At 39.5% G+C, this 17,877-nt stretch overlaps 1 protein-coding gene across 4 annotated transcripts in view; it reads left to right on the top strand.

Annotated features, from left to right (window-relative positions):
• The window catches only part of RPS6KA2 (ribosomal protein S6 kinase A2), a 263,441-nt gene that overhangs the window by 88,323 nt on the left and 157,241 nt on the right, over positions 1 to 17,877 (top strand). The window contains exon 1 of one of the 4 annotated variants that reach the window (XM_048936515.1): positions 14,968 to 15,442. The exons of the other annotated variants lie outside the window; for them this stretch is intronic. Within the exon in view, the coding sequence (XP_048792472.1) occupies positions 15,344 to 15,442 (99 nt within the window). The 5' untranslated portion in view covers positions 14,968 to 15,343. Of the gene's footprint in view, positions 1 to 14,967; positions 15,443 to 17,877 lie in introns of those variants that run through there. 4 annotated transcript variants of the gene reach the window in all.

Here is a 17,877-nt window from a genome sequence, read left to right as displayed (position 1 = left end):
GTACCATATTGGATAATAAAAGTATTCATGTAGAAGGAGCTGCTTATGGTTGAATTATCCTTCATTTTTTATTTTTATCACATAAAGAGATTTGTGGAGAAAAAGCAACAGTTTGAAACTTCAGATCTACTTGTGCAAAGAGCTCGATGAACTTACAATGGGAGGATACTTACTGGTACTTATTTTCTAATGCACAAGCTTACTGCCTCTGAAGCAAATTGAGTGCTATTGGAGAACTGAATTGTTGGTTGTGCTTCTTATTGAAAGTTTCATTGTGTAAGCACATACTGAAAAATTGCTTTTTAAAGCATGATGTGTAAAGACGGTGATTTGAAAAAAAAAAAAAGGGAAGACTTCAGTTTGAAAGTGTAAAAATTTTCCTTGTTAAATGGAAAAAATATGGTGTTTATTGAGCTTCTAGTGCCCTTATAATGGGTTCTTGGTGAAAGCTGGGTACAGTTTATAGTCAGAGAAGTATGCTTGCGTTATCTTAGACTTCTCTGAATTACTCTAATTTAGCTCTAAACTTCCATTAAAAATAGATGTCCTTTAATTTGAGATTGGGTAAAACTCAGTTTTAGTCTACAAGCAACAATGATGATGGTGAATGAAAAAAAAGTTTGTTATATATAATGGCATATTATTAGGTGTACAGTGAAGTCAATTATGAAAGGCAAATTTTTTGAGCATTTGTTGTTTAGTGAGCTGTTACTTGTTCTCTATATTTAAAATAATTAAAGGTTCTGATTTCTTTATTTGTGCTTTTCTGCCATGCTTTTGTATAGCTCCCTTCTGTATTTTGTAGGATGTTTAATTCTTCAAATTGAGATGCAGTCATTATTGATTTCTGCACTTTTGTTTTTTTGTATTAGTCAAGCACTTAATATATGCTTGATGTTGATAGAGAGAACATGCATTTTTCTCTGAAGAGCTGACTGTGAACAGAGGTCTTGATCCTGAGAATACTGAATTATGCAGGCTCTTTTCTGGGGATGAGTAATCATTTCCCAATAAAAACAAATTCATAAAATGCCACCCAAACAGAAAATAAAAGCCTGTAAATTGTTTACGTGCATTTCCCTTTCTTGAGTTAAATGTTAGTATGGCTGTATATGCTTGCCATACTTGTATAGAAGAAGTAAAATGCTTGCTTTTAGCTACTGGATGTGGAGAATGGTATGGTTTCATTCTTTTATTTTCCCATTTTGCAGTGATAGCATTACTGTTTTCCTTGTGACTAACAGTATTGAATTCTGCAAATCTATTTATTGGCAAGAAATCTTAGGGAATTCTGTGGTGGTGAACTTTTAGAAATACTGCCACTGTTGTGTTCAGGTCACGCTACCTCCTTTCTCTTCAAAAAAGGGGAGGAGATGTGATGTCAATTGCCTGTATCTATTAGTAAACAACTTCTTATCAAGTTTCTTGAATGCAGTAATTAATGTCACTATGAGTTTTAAATCTGGCAACCCTGGGTTTTGGAAACATTTTAGAAGTCTCCTAGGCTACAGTTAACAGAACACTTAGAAGATCTTGCTATCAATCCTAATGTGCACGTAAAAAATGTCTAGCCTTGTTCTGAATGTCTGCACTGCATGAGAACAGGTCAGCCCCAGGGAGCAGCGCAGTTGAGCTTCCTTATGTGCACGGTGTACAGAGGCACAGGTACACATTTACCATGGGAAATCTCAGGCTTCAGTTTTCCTAGTGCAAGTAATTTTGTCAGCAAAAAGCAAGATAAAGGAAGAGGAAAGGTAACAGTGTGGGAACTTTGCTACTGAAAAAGTTGTTTTAATATCAGACCTTCACCCAAAGCAGTGGATGATCATTACAGGAAGCAGATGATGTTATGTCATGATGCATGCAGTTGAAAGTGGGTAAGTCTGTGTTTCGGATGGACATGACTCTCTCATGCTTTCAGATACTGGCTGAGGTCTCAAGCAAACAATTTTTCCCCTCATTGACTATTTCTCCATATTAAGCAGCAATTATTGAGAATGAAAAAAGTATTGTTTTCTCATTGACTGCTGTTACACAGATATTTAGTTTTTTCTCTGGCGAGGAATATTGCAGAAGCAAAACTACGAAGTGTGGAGATTAAAATATGGAGAATTATTAAAAGGCACAATCATTTTCTGTGCTTTAGTGTTGCTTGGAATTTACAGGCTTAAAAAAAAAAAAAGCTTTTTAATTAAAGTTAAAGCTTTATTACTCCTAAGTTGATAAGAGCTCAGTATGAAAATATCATTGCTATTCAGAACTACCAGAATCTATTGCAAGTCATTTGTGAATCATCTCTAATTAACAAGGTGCTCTATTATAGAGCTGTCTGAACAATGACAGGCTATTTCATGCAACCATCTAAACTAAAATCTATTAGCTTAATATTATCTCAATTATTTTTAATATTCTGGAGAAGCTGTTTATGGTTTTTGCCTTCCAACAAACTCCAAAAAGCAAAGTTACCATTGGAATTTAAAGGCATGAATTTTGCCTCCAAAAACTCCAAGAAGGATCGATCTGCAGATCCCCTGAAATATCTGGAAACCGGAGCTGCATGGATTTTGTGTAATCTATCTGTATGATCTTTAGACCTGCTGTTCATTTTCAGCCAAGACATCATCAGGAAATATGCTAGGTTTCAGATGCAGGTGAAAGCAATGACAGAGGCCAAATCATCTACATTTAAGCTAAGAACAAAGTTTTGCAACATGCCATTGATTTTAAGACATTCAAGATGTCTTCATGATCTCACTGAAGGGAAGTTAGTCAATCCTGGTCATAAGCAGGAGAAAAAGGAAACATACAGCTTGATGTAACCTTAAAACTACCTTAAATAATGCAGGATATACTTTCACAACTTTTATTGCTTATCAAAAATGCATCAAGGTTACAAAAAAGTAATTCTGCTTCAAAGGCAATTGTTTCATCTGTTTGTGTTCTATAAGCATTGAGAAAGTAATGCTGTTATCATTAGTCTCAGTAGCACATGTCAAATTTGGGAGAGGATGTGAAAAACATCTGCTTGTAGGTAGAAAAGGAAATATATAAGTTAAAAAATGATGCTGACAGAAGCAAAGGATTTGAAGTTGATTATGGTGAATGTGTACTAGTCACTATAGCAAGGATTTTAACTATTAGAGGAAGGTGAACTTTTAGACAGCCTCCAAGGGGAGCAGCTAGCACTAGGAATTTAAATAAACTGCATGATGACTTCATGATAACATTAAACGACATTTATGATGGAATTTGAGGAAATATACACTGAATGTGGGTTATATCCCTCTTCCCTCTAATACTGGTTATCAAATTCACTGAACCCTGTGTAGTGTAGATCTCAGGTCATTCTGTTTCCATATACCTTGTCTGTAAGGTCAGCATTCACTCTACCTGTAGGGATGATGTCTGCTTTTGTAACTCCACATTTGTTCTGCCTCCAACTTTCCTCATTAGAACCAATTGCCTTGGTCCACCACTGGGCTTGTGCGCAATCAGGTAAATGCATAGAATATGAGAGTAATTAGAATATGTATATGAACTTAGACCCTGACTAACTTTGCAGTACACATTATGCTCGAATGGCAAAGGTACAAGCCCAAACAAATTTAAAGCTCTCTGTATTTAGGAATCTCATTGTGTCCTATATTTTTGGAAGCAGAGTCTCTGAAAAGATGATGTAGGGCTAGTAATAATTAAAGATAGAATCACTAACATCTCATAATGTACTTAAGTGCTCCATATAATAGCATTAATGCTACAGTTCCATGCAGCCATTTGTGAGAGGTGTTTCTGTGTGCACTTATACACATAGATGTAGCAGAATGTGGAAAAGCCTGACAAGAGAAGTATTGGTATTAGCACCTCTGAGTCAATTAAACAGGCATGTAACACTGTGATATTTTTTGCACTATGACTCTGGATTAGTCTTTCTCACTTCTAGGAATCTTTTTCTTCAGCACATTCTGGGAATCATTTATAGATTCTACTTTTTAAAATATATAATGACATTTCATTATTTCAGGTCTTGTACATTTTTAGCCAGTTCATTTCTGCTGGCCTTATAAAAGAGAAATACTTCAGGATATTTTAAAATGCTCTGTGCATGCTAGAGCTATTCTCTTAACTTCAATTATTATCTAAAACGTAGTCTGATGTGGGCTACTCAGCAACTCCAGTTCTTCTGTACCAGGCATGCTGCTTCCAGATCTGGTAAGCTGGTGGCTAATATTGGCACGACTCATCCAAGCAAAGAAGGAGCCACTCACAAGGACATGTTCCTGCCTCCACCACAGGAACACATATTGGGTTGGCACTAACATTTGTACAGCCAGTCAGTGAAAAAGATCAGGGAACTGAACTAGTTTGAAGTTCTGGGGTGGGTTTTGGCTCAGTTTTAACTTGGACCTCTTCTCCAGTTTGGTTCATTCTGTGGCTGTGTGAGTAATTGAACCAATAGAGAGGAAGAAGGAAATTGTATCTTGGAGATGGCAGAGCAAGGCCACAAGTTATAGTCTTATGCCAGGACTAGTAATATCACTGTTAAAAGCCAAGATCTTTATCTAAAATTCAACAAAACTTTGTGCAGTCTCCAAACCCATTAATAGCCTTATGAGAAGCAAGTGGCTTTATCTTCATTCCTTCTTCCCATGAAAAATTTAATTCACTTCCAGTTTGCCAGCATCTCTTACATCTACACCCATCTTGCAGCAGGTTAACTGGACAAGGGCATCCCACTGTTTTTGTTTTTTTTTTTTTCAATGAAATAAGTTTATCATGTATTTTCATGAATTCGTAAACCAAGAGACATTAAGATAAGGTGTGACAGAAGACATGCAGTAATAGTGCATAAGTCACCTTTGCTGCGTAAAGGATTTTTTGTCTTCATTTCTGGCCTAGGTGTTGTTACATAGTATGTGTATTTCCCTGAATGCTCTATTCTGTTTTATTTCTCCCTCACCTTCCTTCTTGTGTATTTGGACCTCCTGAATTCCACAGATATGCAATTAAGCAGTCCTTAAAAATCAGACAGTTGAAATTAATCCTTCTCCCTTTAAATTCAAGTTTAGCTTTTAATATTTTCGATCACTTGAGTTAAAATGAGGGATAAAAGTAAGAAGAAATGAGCCATGTATACAAAGAAAAGATCTGAGGTATAGGAAGTGAGAAAGGAGATGAGCAGAGGATAAAATAACAAAAGAAGGAAGAGAAGATATTGCAAATGTTAAGAACATAGTAATACTGCAGTGATTATGTCAAGCAGTTTTGAGTCCACAAAACATTTAGCTGCAATTTATTTGCAGCTTCTGTGGATATTATCTTAATTCCTGCATTACTGTCAGTGCTAGAGAGGAAACTGTTTAGAAGCTGAACGGTAAAGTCTTCCGGTAAATCGTGTGTTGGCCCACATGAGATTAAATGACGTTTGAATGTTTTATGGACACCTTTTGTAAAGCCAATAATAATAATAAAAAAAAAAAAGAGGTGAAATATACTAGTCTGCTTTTTGTTAAGAGCACCACAACAGAGAAGCTATTCTTTCCCAACAATGTGTCTAGGCTGTCAGTATCTCACCAATCCTAAATCATTCACTGTGCTTTCAAGGGATACTCTTGTTTGTAAAAAGTATTTTGGATTTTCATTGCAGATTTATTTCTTTCTTTGAGGAAGGAATTACTAACTTCTATACCCTGTGGCTGGGGCCAACTCTGACTCCTGTGTTCAGTCTTAGAGGATGGTGTGTGTGAGTCAGGGCATGGCCTTGTGCCACAGCCACCTCTGCTCCTGGTTCACCCTACTCTTCAAGAGTTGCATCTGCTGCCTGAAAGCCAGGCAATGGAGACCATCACACTCCTGAAACACTGCCTTCATTTGGGATGCTGCTCTGCTTTGGGAAGGGCTGTCTGGTTGCATCACAGCTTTCTTGGCTGCCTACCACCACCAAGCTGCCCTTGAACCCCCTATAATGGAAGGAGGGGAAACCTGGTTAAGTGTCTGTGTAGCAATTACGATGTTTGCTTCTCTGTCAGAAACAGATAATTCTTTTCTGGGTGTTAAAATTGAACATCCTCCTAATGGGTGGACATGATCATCCACAGGATAAGATTGCGTCTTGGATCTGTAGGGAATAGCGGAGATAGATCCCAATAATGCGTTAGGATTAAAGTACTGCATTTCAGTGAATGCGTGTGTGAATTGCACTTCAGATGTGGCACGCTTTATGGATTTGAGATGTTTTGTGATATTAACGTTAAGCTCACCCTTCGGAGAAAGGTGGCTTCCACAGGATTTTTCATTGGTTCAAAGAAAATCTAAGCATAATCAGTTTCCTGGTGAAGTAATGAATTTAAGAATTGTTTTAAAGCATGTTCCATATTGTTTGGATGCACAGTGGCATATTGTGTTGAGGTGAACTGGCGCACTCGAAAAAATTTTTAAGACATCTTGGCCGCAAGTATTCATTGTACCACATAGGATAATAAGGAGAACACTGGCAGTTCTGTAAGATTTGAATTAGTGTATCTGAGGATAGGAATAAGCAGTTGGGCTTGTATTAAATGGTATGGCTTACATAATGGTAGAATTGACTGCACATTTTTATCTTTACTTGAGAAAAAACAGACAAAACAAACTGCCAATTTGGCATTGTACATATGGAAAATAGATTCTTCTTTCAGATGTGTTTGTATTATACAGTGTGCTTCTTTCTATCTGTACCTCATTGAGTTATAGGTTTATTTCAGGATTTGAAAGGTCATACTAAATTCACTGAGATATGTCCAAAGCTTTAGGCAACTTAATAAGCTGTCTTTTCTTTGCCCATTAGATTATCATTAGATTAATCAGGTGTTTGGATATTTCATATTCTGTGTATATCCTTTCAACAATTTTCACACAGTTGTCTGATGAGTAGGAAGACGTATACAAGATGTTGACATTTCTTCCAGATTTGTTGAAGCATCAGTTAAGCAGACTCCTCTCCAGCGTGGGCAGGAGCTGTTATGCAAAAAATGTTCTTCGTGCTACCTGGTGGCTTAGATGAGAGAGATGTCACAACAGTTAAGAGAAGGAGACACTATGCAGCTGAATTTACATAAGGTTGCAGAAGATCATCTAACACATATATGTTGAACATATTCAAATTATGCCAGCCTTCAACATGGTAATAGCAATCATTGCTAACCCAAAGAGGAGATGTCCATATAGTCTGTCTTGTCTTTATCTAATATGTTTCCACTGAACCACAACACATGTTTTTGGACCCACACTGTCCTTGCTATAAGGAGACTTCATCTTGTTCATTCTTGCGTGTTTGGTCAACTATTGAATAGAGGATATTCTACTTTGGTTCCAAACAAGCTGTCTAAGAATATGCCACCAGAGTTGTGTACTGCTGTGAGGTTATGCATATATATCTCAGGGCATGTGGATGATTTCAAAGTAGCTCAAAAAATTCAGGTTTGATTGTTTCATCAGATGTCTTTAAATCTTAGAGTAGATGCTAACATAGTCATTTTGCTAGTCCTCTTCTTGTGTCCTTCTCTGCTTCTGGTGCTATAAAATCCTGATACAAACATTTTATCTTTACTATATAAAGTGGATGGAAACTGAGTTAAATGCTGGTTTTAGTTTGTTAGTGACAAAATGGGACATTGGGCCATACTGTACAAGGTGAATAAGAAATAAGTATACGGTTTTGTAAATGTCAGACGGAACCTAACAAACTTTCTTGAGAGTAGAAAGTATTATTTTCCATGTTTTTTTTCAGTTTAAAAACTGTATTGGAGAAAAAAAAAAAAAAGAAAACTGAAAAAACGAGGGAGGAGTGCATCACAGCACTTCAGACCTTTTTCTTTCCTCTGCTCTTACGTCTGTAATCTGGATTTAAGAACTGCTGTTATTGTAAGTTAAGACAGGCCTTCAAAATTGATCCAGAAAGTGATAAAAAAAAGTCCAACAAGAAGGATGTCAAGGCTTAAGATTTTAGGACTATGGATTATTGAACAAATCTCATTCTTGTGGTATCTAACATAGCATATTCACATAGTCTTGATCTTGACTTTTGGTGAGCATTACGTGTCATGTATTTTTGTCCTACTATCTATAATGCCTATCTAGGAAAATTTGCATGTGTTGTTGGTTTATTCTTTTTCAACATTACTCACTGTTAGTCTATTTTTGTAAGAAAAGCTAGCAAGTATGTGCCCTGCCCAAACTGACATTTTGGCTGTGAGTGCATAATAGTGGTCCTTGTGTTTTCCCTGAAACAGCGCTTGTGAATTGGCAGAGTACTCCACCTCCAGTTTATAAATGGAGATTTGGAGCAGAAATGTGGCTAAATGGAAGTGCAGTTGCACACACTTCAGAATCTGAGTCAGAATCTGTATCTCTCTGAGCTGAGAGATGCATCCTTTTGTACAAATCAAGAACCTGATCAGAAAGCAGGTCTTGCTCCTTTCTGGTTAAAAAAATCATGGATTATCTTCATAAGAGATATGACTTACCAGTTGGAAATAAGAAGAGTAAAACAATGCAATCCACACCCTCATCCTCATAGACAATCAAGATGTGACTGGTTTGGGGTTTATTTATTTATTTATTTATTTTTTACACGTACTATAGCTAAACATAGCCAAAGATAGCAAGGTTCTTCTTCAAGGTTATACAAAAACAGTCTGAGATATGGATAGATATTCAGGTCAGCCAGCTGAACTAACAGTGAAGCTTTTTATCTACCTCGTTTTTTCTACCTCCGTATGTAGTTTCATCATCTAATAGAAGGAAAAAGTTTTACCTAACATTTATAATGTAAGTTCTTAAGATCTGTATGTTCTTTTTTTCAGGATTTCTAGGGTGAACAGGTTTTTTTTTTCTGCTTAGTGAATTGTCAGTTTGGTCTTTTGATGGCTATTAAATGTAAAAATAGGGTTTTAGCAAATGTTCCTTGTACACCTAACAGGAGAAAGTATAATATCTTCCAGAATCTATTAGGGCAAATTTGTCTATCAGTAGATTTCTAATGAATGCATTCCTTTGTAGAATTGTTCATGGCTAGTCTGAATAAATAGTAAACATATGCTGTGCATAATGAAGTTCTGCCATCCAATTTTGTGTTGTATAATATTCACTAAAAGTAGATATTCATAAATATTCATGTGGTACAATTGTTCATACTTCAGTTACCAAGTAGCATCTCCCTTTCTATAAACATCTAGTTCATTATAGGAGTCTGTTTCTGCTTATTATCCAAAGGTAAGAAAGCAGAATTATATCCTTATCAATCTCCTTCAACTGCATTGGTGTAGGAGCTTGTGCAACATAAATGAGATTGGACACCAAATGCCAAGCAAGACTGATATCAGCCAATAGAGTAAAAGTCTGACATCAATAAAAAGGAAAAAAAGCAATTGAAGCTGACACCTTTCTGGCCAAATTTCAATACAAATTACTAGATGACCTGATCTCTGTCCATGAAACAGACCACAGGAAACTGGCATCTGTGTGGCCATTGATGCTGTTGCACATTGTTATGAGCCTGTAAGTAGCAAAGCACGTAACACAGCAGTCAATACAGCACTTGTTACATTTGCTAATTTGATGCTTAAGCAAGCACTATTACAAGACACTTTTGTGAGGGTTAAAAATGTCTATCATCTGGTGAAAACTCAACCAAATCTTGTTGTCTTGTCATGAAGCTATTATTTATGCAGCAGTCTCAGTTGTCTGTGCACAAATAAGAGCAAGCCATAAGTCTATGTGCTGCAGAGAAGTCTGTGGCCAGGAGTCTGATCCTATTAGATTCCTGCTCATTCACTGGACTTGGGTAGGCAATGTGCATGACTTTGCTTTCTTTCTTCTAAACAGTGATTTTAATTTGCAAAATGGCTAAAAGGATCTGTATCTCTACTGGAAAGTTCTCTTGCACCCTTATCCAGACAACACTGCTGATCACTTGCTTTACCATTGCTGGTATGAAGCATGTCTGAGCTGGCATATTATTGCCTGTATTTCACATTGCTGGCTGGGCAGTGCATCCTTGTTTTTGAGACAACGCTCCTGTCAAGCAAGCAAGACGCTGCACTGGACAAAATATTCAACTAGATTCAGCAGCTGGGAAGGCTGGAATACAGCTTGGTGTGCTGATCTAATGAGATCCAAGCCCAGGCATTTCCTGCCTACCATGTTCTGTTTGTTGGGGGGGGGGGGTTCATTTTCTGGGGTCTTTTCTATTTTTCTTACGTACTTTTGAGGAAGGATAGCCAGTATTACTATATGCAAGGAACACAGTATCAATTTGTATGTTTTTACTTTTACAGCAATCTCTTAATTTGCTCAAATAGCAGAACCATTTTGGTTTTGCTCATAAATAGTTGATTCATGTAAATGTTAGAAAGTCCATTTTGGTCACAGGATCTGAAGTACTGTCTGTAAGCAGTATAGAATTTTTTTTCAGTAATTTTACAGTATAGGCCACTGCTTTCGATAGATGTCTTCTGCCCATGCTTCCTTTCAGGCAAACAATTAGCTCATGTTTCTTTGTTTCTTTCAAACTTGATTCATGCAGTGTTGGCTGTTGACATCGTATTGTTTTGGTTCTGTGCAGGTTGCTTTGCTGAATTTGTGAATTTCCCTGGTCTGTGTCATTTAGCTAATTACCACTGCTACTACAGTCCTTTAGTTTTCATGGGATATTATTGTAATACTGTTTAGCTTTTAAAATTGGGAACCTGTGCTGTGAATCTGGCTGACTGGCAGAGCACAGAGGGTCGTTGTTGGTGGTGCAGAGTCCGGTTGGAGGCCTGTAACTAGCGGTGCTCCTCAGGGGTCTGTGCTGGGTCCGGTCTTGTTCAACATCTTCATCAATGACCTTGATGAGGGGATAATGGCCACCCTCAGCAAGTTTGCCGATGATACGAAGTTGGGAGGATTGGCTGACACGCCTGAAGGCTGTGTAGCCATTCAGCAAGACCTGGACAGGCTGGAGAGCTGGGCAGAAAGAAACCGGATGAGGTTTAACAAAAGCAAGTGTAGAATCTTGCATCTGGGGAGGAATAATTCCATGCACCAGTACAGGTTGGGGGATGACCTGCTGGAGGGGAGCTCTGCGGAAAGGGACCTGGGTGTCCTGGTGGACGACAGGTTGGCCATGAGCCAGCAGTGTGCCCTTGTGGCCAAGAGGGCCAATGGCATCCTGGGGTGCATTAAAAAGAGCGTGGCCAGCAGGTCAAGGGAGGTGATCCTCCCCCTCTACTCTGCCCTGGTAAGACCTCATCTGGAGTACTGCGTCCAGTTCTGGGCTCCCCAGTACAGAAAAGACAAGGATCTCTTGGAAAGAGTCCAGCGGAGGGCCACGAAGATGGTGAAGGGCCTGGAGCATCTCCCCTGTGAAGAAAGGCTGAGTGAACTGGGTCTGTTCAGCCTTGAGAAAAGGAGACTGAGAGGGGACCTGATCCAGGTCTATAAATATCTAAGGTGTGGGGGGCAGAATGGCGAGGCCAGACTGTTTTCAGTGGTGAGTGGAGACAGGACAAGGGGAAACGGCCAGAAACTGGAGCATAGGAAGTTCCGCACAAACATGCGCAAGAACTTCTTTATGGTGAGGGTGACGGAGCACTGGAACAGGCTGCCCAGGGAGGTGGTGGAGTCTCCTTCTCTGGAGATGTTCAAGACCTGCCTGGATGCCTACCTGTGTGACCTGGTGTAGGGAACCTGCTTTGGCAGGGGGGTTGGACACGATGATCTCTGGAGGTCCCTTCCAACCCCTACAATTCTGTGATTCTGTGATATCCAATTGCTAGTGGCTTGTCTTGGAGAATTTGTCTGGAATGCTGGGCCTGGATTTCTTTTGTTTGGTTCTTTAAGATTTTTTTCCAATTGAAGACTTTATTTTTGAATTTTGGTCACTGGTAACTGCCAAAGTCTTGTATTTATTTATTTTGTGCTACAACAAATACAATAATATTTTCAATAATATAATAATATATAATTTAATTATATATTACAATATAGTATATAATATATTAAATTTCATATATTGTAAATATGAATAATAATTATTATTAATTAATAACAAACAATATAAATATATGTTATATATAATATATATAATTTAATAATGTAATTCAGAATACACAGAGCATTACTGCTTGATACCACTGCATCATATGCTCCACCTTCTCTACCAGATTTATTGTTTATTCTTGTCTTAAAGTGATATTTTTAGTGACTGTTTTTCAAGCAGTTCATCAGCAGTTAAGATTGCTCAAAGGAGAGCTGATAATAATTTATGGCCATGAATTTTTAAGTGCAGTGAATTTTTCAAGTTGCTGGTTGATCTGGCAATTGTATGTTTATAAATATATTGATGAATATTCTATTTTAATCAGATTAGTTTTTTGACTTGCACCTTTTCTGCTAGAGTCATTGGGGAACATGTGTATTATCCCATTAGCTGACAGTTTGAGACTTTTTTTTTTAAACCTCTTCACGTTTTTTGTTTTGAAGCAAAGCTAAATTCCACGTCCTGGTAGCATACTATGTGAAGGCAACAGGAGAAGAATTTGCTTTTCAAATCTGTTGTGTTTAGTTTACATGCTCGTGTATCTTCTTTGATTTCTGTATTTGTACTCTTTCTTCAGTTAGTTTTTGCAACCCAGTTTCTTATACTGTTTATAGCTGGGAGCGACTGCTGAGTGCATCTCTCTTGTTCCGTAGGTAAAGACTAACGTCCTGGTACTGATGATGATTATTTGTCCTTTTATAGATAATCCCTAAGCACCTGGTTGGAAGGGGCATGAGAAAGCAGGCAGATAATGTCTACTTCCAAGCCTGCACTTATGTCTCGGCAGGGATGTGAGAAGAGATTTGCTCCCAACCTGGGCATGCTGTATGTGTTGGAGTGTAACTTTTAGTATCAAGCAACAGCTTCTACTCATTAACTGTATACTAGCAGATCATCGTAACCATTTTTTTGGGTGGTACAGAACAAAATTCTGAATGTAATAAATGGCTGCATAATCTCAGATGTTTTGATGTATCTAACGGTGACAATGTGTACTTGTATGTTAAAGCACTCTGTGCATCACAGGAAGTGAAGGCTGTGATAAATCTGCTAGCATAGGTAGTAGCAATCTCTCAGCTACTACTGTTTTTCTGTTTATAGGGCAGTTGTGTATGTTTGGAGATGAGAAATGATATTCTCTGCATGATGCTGGTGTCCTAGTGGGCCTCTGTTGTGTATCTGATGGGCAGGAAGCTACCCTGATCTTGTCCGATTGCTATTTATAAAGCTGGAATGTCTTATCAAAATGAGAACATGTGGCTCTGAAAAGCCTTTGTCAGTATGAAAGCACGGCTGAGTGAGGATGCTCCTTCTGCAGGCAGAGGGCAGGGCACAGACAGAGAGGTCCTGGTGAGGGTCCATGAGAGAGTCAGGGAGTGCCTCAGGCCCTTGCACCACTCAGTGCAGCTGCGATTCAGTCACCATGTGAGGGATGCAGCATAAACTGCATCAGTTAATTAATTTTGGTGCTGATGCAGCTCTACCAACAAAATTGCTTTTTACCTGCTTATTGCTTTTGGAAAGGGTTTTTAGCGTACTTGTGAGTAGCTTAATTTCTGCTGGACTAGCTGCCTTTACTCTGTTTAGCCAGAAGCCGGCACAGCTGTCATGGTAAAGGTCTTCTTGGTTTGGCTTAGCACACAATGGGGCTGTACCGAACAGCAGCACTGGAAGATACGCTCTTGTTGCCAAAAGAGAATTAGAGAAGCAGTCAGGAGGCATCAAATAGAGAAAGGGGCAAAGTAGATCGCTACTCTGCTACATGTGCTCCACTGCAGTTATCTTAGGTGGGGGGAGGCAGCAGTGATCAGGGCACAGAGGAGTCAGAGGCTACAGAAAATTGCAGGCTGAAGTTAGTCATTCAAACCTGACCTCCTTCTTGGGGAAACCATAAATGCCAAACTATTCATTTACTTGTTTCTACTTTCTTGCTTTTCCAGGTACATAGATGACAGTGAGGTTTAAACAAAAGAGAGGGACAGAGCCTGTGAACAAAGCAGGTAGTGACAGGCACAGCCAGCCAGCATGGTTCACAGCAGAGCCCAGACATGCAATTAAAGCAAAATCCAACCCTACTTAGAGCAGATCGACTGGAGTAGTATTGTCATTTAACCTCTGACAGCTTTCTCAGGCTGTAGTGGTGTCAGCTCTCTCTGGGCTTATTTATCTCAGTCATTAATAAGTCATTAGAGCCATTCAATTTCCATATGGGGATATGAGAGAAAGGCATGTCTGGGTGCTCCTTGCTAGTCAGAAAAAAAAAGGCTGCCAAGGATGAGGAGCCCGAGCTGTGCACAGCAGGCAGAGATAGCTCTTTGGTCTCTGGATCACACTCAGATTCATTAGTTTCTGAATAAAAGCTGAAAAATGCTTTTATATGGAGGGTGGAGATGCGGGTAGCTGTAAGTCTGCATGCTTCCAGTATATAGTGAGCAGCTCAGAGCTGCAGCCTGTAAATAGATGCACATATTTAACCTCTGAGAAGGGCTGTAGCTGTCTGCTGGAGTACAATAAGAATAGTAATACTTACCATTTAGAGTGTGCTTTCTATTTTCAGAGCTGTGCCAGCATTAGGTATTTTAATGTAGCCTGGTGGGTAATCTAAGCTGGTGGGTCATGATAAGCTTTCTGATTTCAGAGTGGGGGAAGCACATCTGAGCAAGTCCCCTGAGTGAGAGGAGGCTGAGACCCTCCCTGTTCCGACTGCAGGTTCATGGCGTCCTCAGCCCTCTCCCGGGAGAGGCTCTGGTGCGGGAGCTCGTCTCTCACATCTGACCACTGAAGCCCTCAGTAATTATAGCGGCATTGAAATTCCGGGCTAAAAACAGAAGTGTAGCATGTGCCTGTTCCCCATGTGATTCAGAAACCAGGAAATCGAAGGAGTCTGGCAGAGAGGAGAGGAGCGCGAAGCCATAGACACATCTCGTATTTGTTTCAAACCTGCTACGCCGGGAACTCGGAGCTGTCATCTACTGGAGCTGATTATGCATGCAGCAGCAGCGGAGCCTGATTGGGCGTAGTAGGACCTAAGGCGAGGGGGAGAGGGAGTGGGGAGAGAGTTGGGCTTGCAGCACCGAAATGTAAACAGTGGGAGGGCAGACGGAGCAAAACGCCGGTGGGCGCCGAGCCGCTCACCTCTCGCCCATTGCCCGCCGGGCTGGATGAGCAGGGGCAGGCACGGCGGGCATCTCCTGCCTGTGGATATCCATCGGAGCCGTCGGGATGCGCTAGCTTTCTCCAGCGCTGCAGCTCCGCCGTGCTCCGCACCGGAGCTCGGACGGGGCAATGGACATGAACATGAAGAAGTTCACGGTGCGGCGGTTCTTTTCTGTGTATCTCCGCAAGAAGTCTCGGTCGAAGAGCTCAAGCCTAAGTAGATTTGAGGTAAAATCCGTGTTAACTTGTTATATGCAGCGAATACCGTTACGTGCTGCTGACAGAGATGAGAGAGAATGCCTGCGTTTGCTGCTGACATGGTAAATAGTTAGAGGTGGTCTTTCCCTAGAGCTGCTGATGCTCACACCTGACGTTCTTTGTTTCCGTGTAATTCAGGGCTTTTCCTTGGGAGCCTTCAATATGTTGCATAATATATTTAGTGCGTTGCTAAGTATCCTTTTATCAGCCTGGCACAGGGGGGAGGGAGCTGATTCAGGACATCATGAAGTTGTGGGAAATACTTACGGATTCACTTAAATTAGCACAGATGGCACCATGACTTGCAATAGCCTCATATTTTAATCTTCCTCCCCTGCAAACGTATCATTACTTCTCAGTGCTAGATTTCCAAATAATTAATACATTTGCTAGTGTCTTGCATATCTATTGTATGCAGCGTAGAGGTTTTCTTGCTTATTTTTCCATTGATTCTGGTGCTTACACAGATTCTTGCATTCATCTTCTCTTCATGCATCCTGTTTCTTTCTTTCTTTCTTTCTTTCTTTTTTATAATTTATTTATTTTACTGTAAGAAGTTGTGTTCTTCAGAAGCAGGGGAGCAATGTCAAATTAAACCTAAAAAGGCTTGGCAGCATCAGGAGATTAAAAACCAGTTCAGGTCAGAGTTATTGGTAGATAGGAATGTGTGAATGGGGGAGAAGCAGGATTTCTGCCTCCCTTCCTTGGACCATTGTCCTTCAGCCCTATATTTGGAGCTGCGAACAGTCGGCAGGAAGTGAGATCAATCGAATAAATGTCAGTTTTATTTATGTTGTTCACTTTATCATTGCAGATAATCTGCAACCTCTGCATTTAAAATAAAGGTGGATGAGGCCTGATTCTCCTCTGGCACACATTTGTTTTACGCTGGTGTACTTCAGCTGACCTCCAAGGAGTTACACTGATTTGCACCGGTGTTCCCAGGAGGAGGATTAGTCTCATGCTGTGCGAATACATTTTAAAATGTTACTCCCTTAGTGTCCTATTTAAAGCAGTAGGTAATTGTCTAGACAAAGTTCTTCATATGTCATTGCTTAAGCAGGACAGGAAAAAAAGCTGAGTTTGAGGCTGATCTTTTATTCTTAACTCTTTAAAATCAGCTTCCTTGAAAAACAATTGGGTAAGATGTACCTAACTTTGTTTCATTCGTTGGGAAGTCACTCTATATATTTAAAACAAACAAATAAATGAAAGCTGCCATCAGTTGATCAAGCTCCCTCCTTTCACCAACCCCAAGTGATTAAGAAAAAAGGGTTCTGAGCCCCAAATTGCGGAGTCTATGCTGACAGAGATATTCCTTGTAATGCATTATAAATTCACCAGGGTCATGCTCCAGCAGAGACAACAGAAAGTAGAGTTTCTGAGTTGCATGAAGGAGTTCTCCTGTGACAGCTGAGGCTGCCAGTGCCAGAGTGCGATGCTGGGAGGGGAGGATGGGTTTTTGAGACAGTGAAGTCCTACTAGGTTTCATAGCTTGTCATTCGACAGTGCTACAGTTTGAGAGAAACAGCTTTCACCATGCTGAATATTTAACTTGCTGAATAATTGATATTCAATAATTCAGTATCTATGGTATTGTTTTTCCTTAGGTGGGTTGTCCTACATCAAATTTATTTTCTAATCTTAAATAATTTTTAAGTAAGTTGCTTTGAGAAGCATCCTGATATGTACCCTGCTGCACATGTAAGTTCAGAACATTGCATTCACTTCTCCCCTCACTCCCTTGACTTGGCAGTAATAACCAACTTTATGCAAAGTAACTCAGTGTTATAAAGCAACAGGGAATAGGGATTGTTCCAACCAGGAAGAAAAAGCAATTCATGAAATCTCTTCTGCTATTTTAAGTGTGAAAATCATCAGAGACATTCCTACTTAGAGGGGGAAAAACAAAGCATGAACATCAAGCCTCCTCAGGGATTTCTATTCCGGAGTACTTTTGTGTTTAAATTTGCAGCTGTGGGCTAATCAGTGTTCTACAGCCAAATAGAAAGTGCAAAGGAGTCTACTGGTAGAAAGATCTTGAGAAGTCATAATATTCTTCATCCTAATCGGTAGATATTTTACAGAGGCAATAAAAAGGCATGGGTGATTACCTCATGAAGTGAGTGAAATAAAAGGAAGAAATTTGAAGAGAACTCACGTGGCATTGCTTTGCTTAGCTAATATACCAGGAGGAAGATATGTGTTGGTAGACGATGTCTGAAATTTAGAACAGGAATGCTGTTTCTAAGTTGTGGAGGATTTTCTTTCAGTGTTCTTTTTGAAGGTTGATGAAAGGGGCTGAAGGCTTTAGGATAAATATTCCTGGATTCAATCAGTTCAAATTTTAAAAATACCACTGTAAGAATAGGTTCAAAATAATGTAATATCAGTTGTTAAAATAA

The sequence above is a fragment of the Lagopus muta genome, chromosome 2, assembly GCF_023343835.1.
Source record: "Lagopus muta isolate bLagMut1 chromosome 2, bLagMut1 primary, whole genome shotgun sequence".
Classification (NCBI taxonomy): Eukaryota; Metazoa; Chordata; class Aves; order Galliformes; family Phasianidae; genus Lagopus; species Lagopus muta.
Note: the sequence above shows the minus strand (reverse complement) of the source record. Positions and strands in the feature narration are given on the sequence as shown.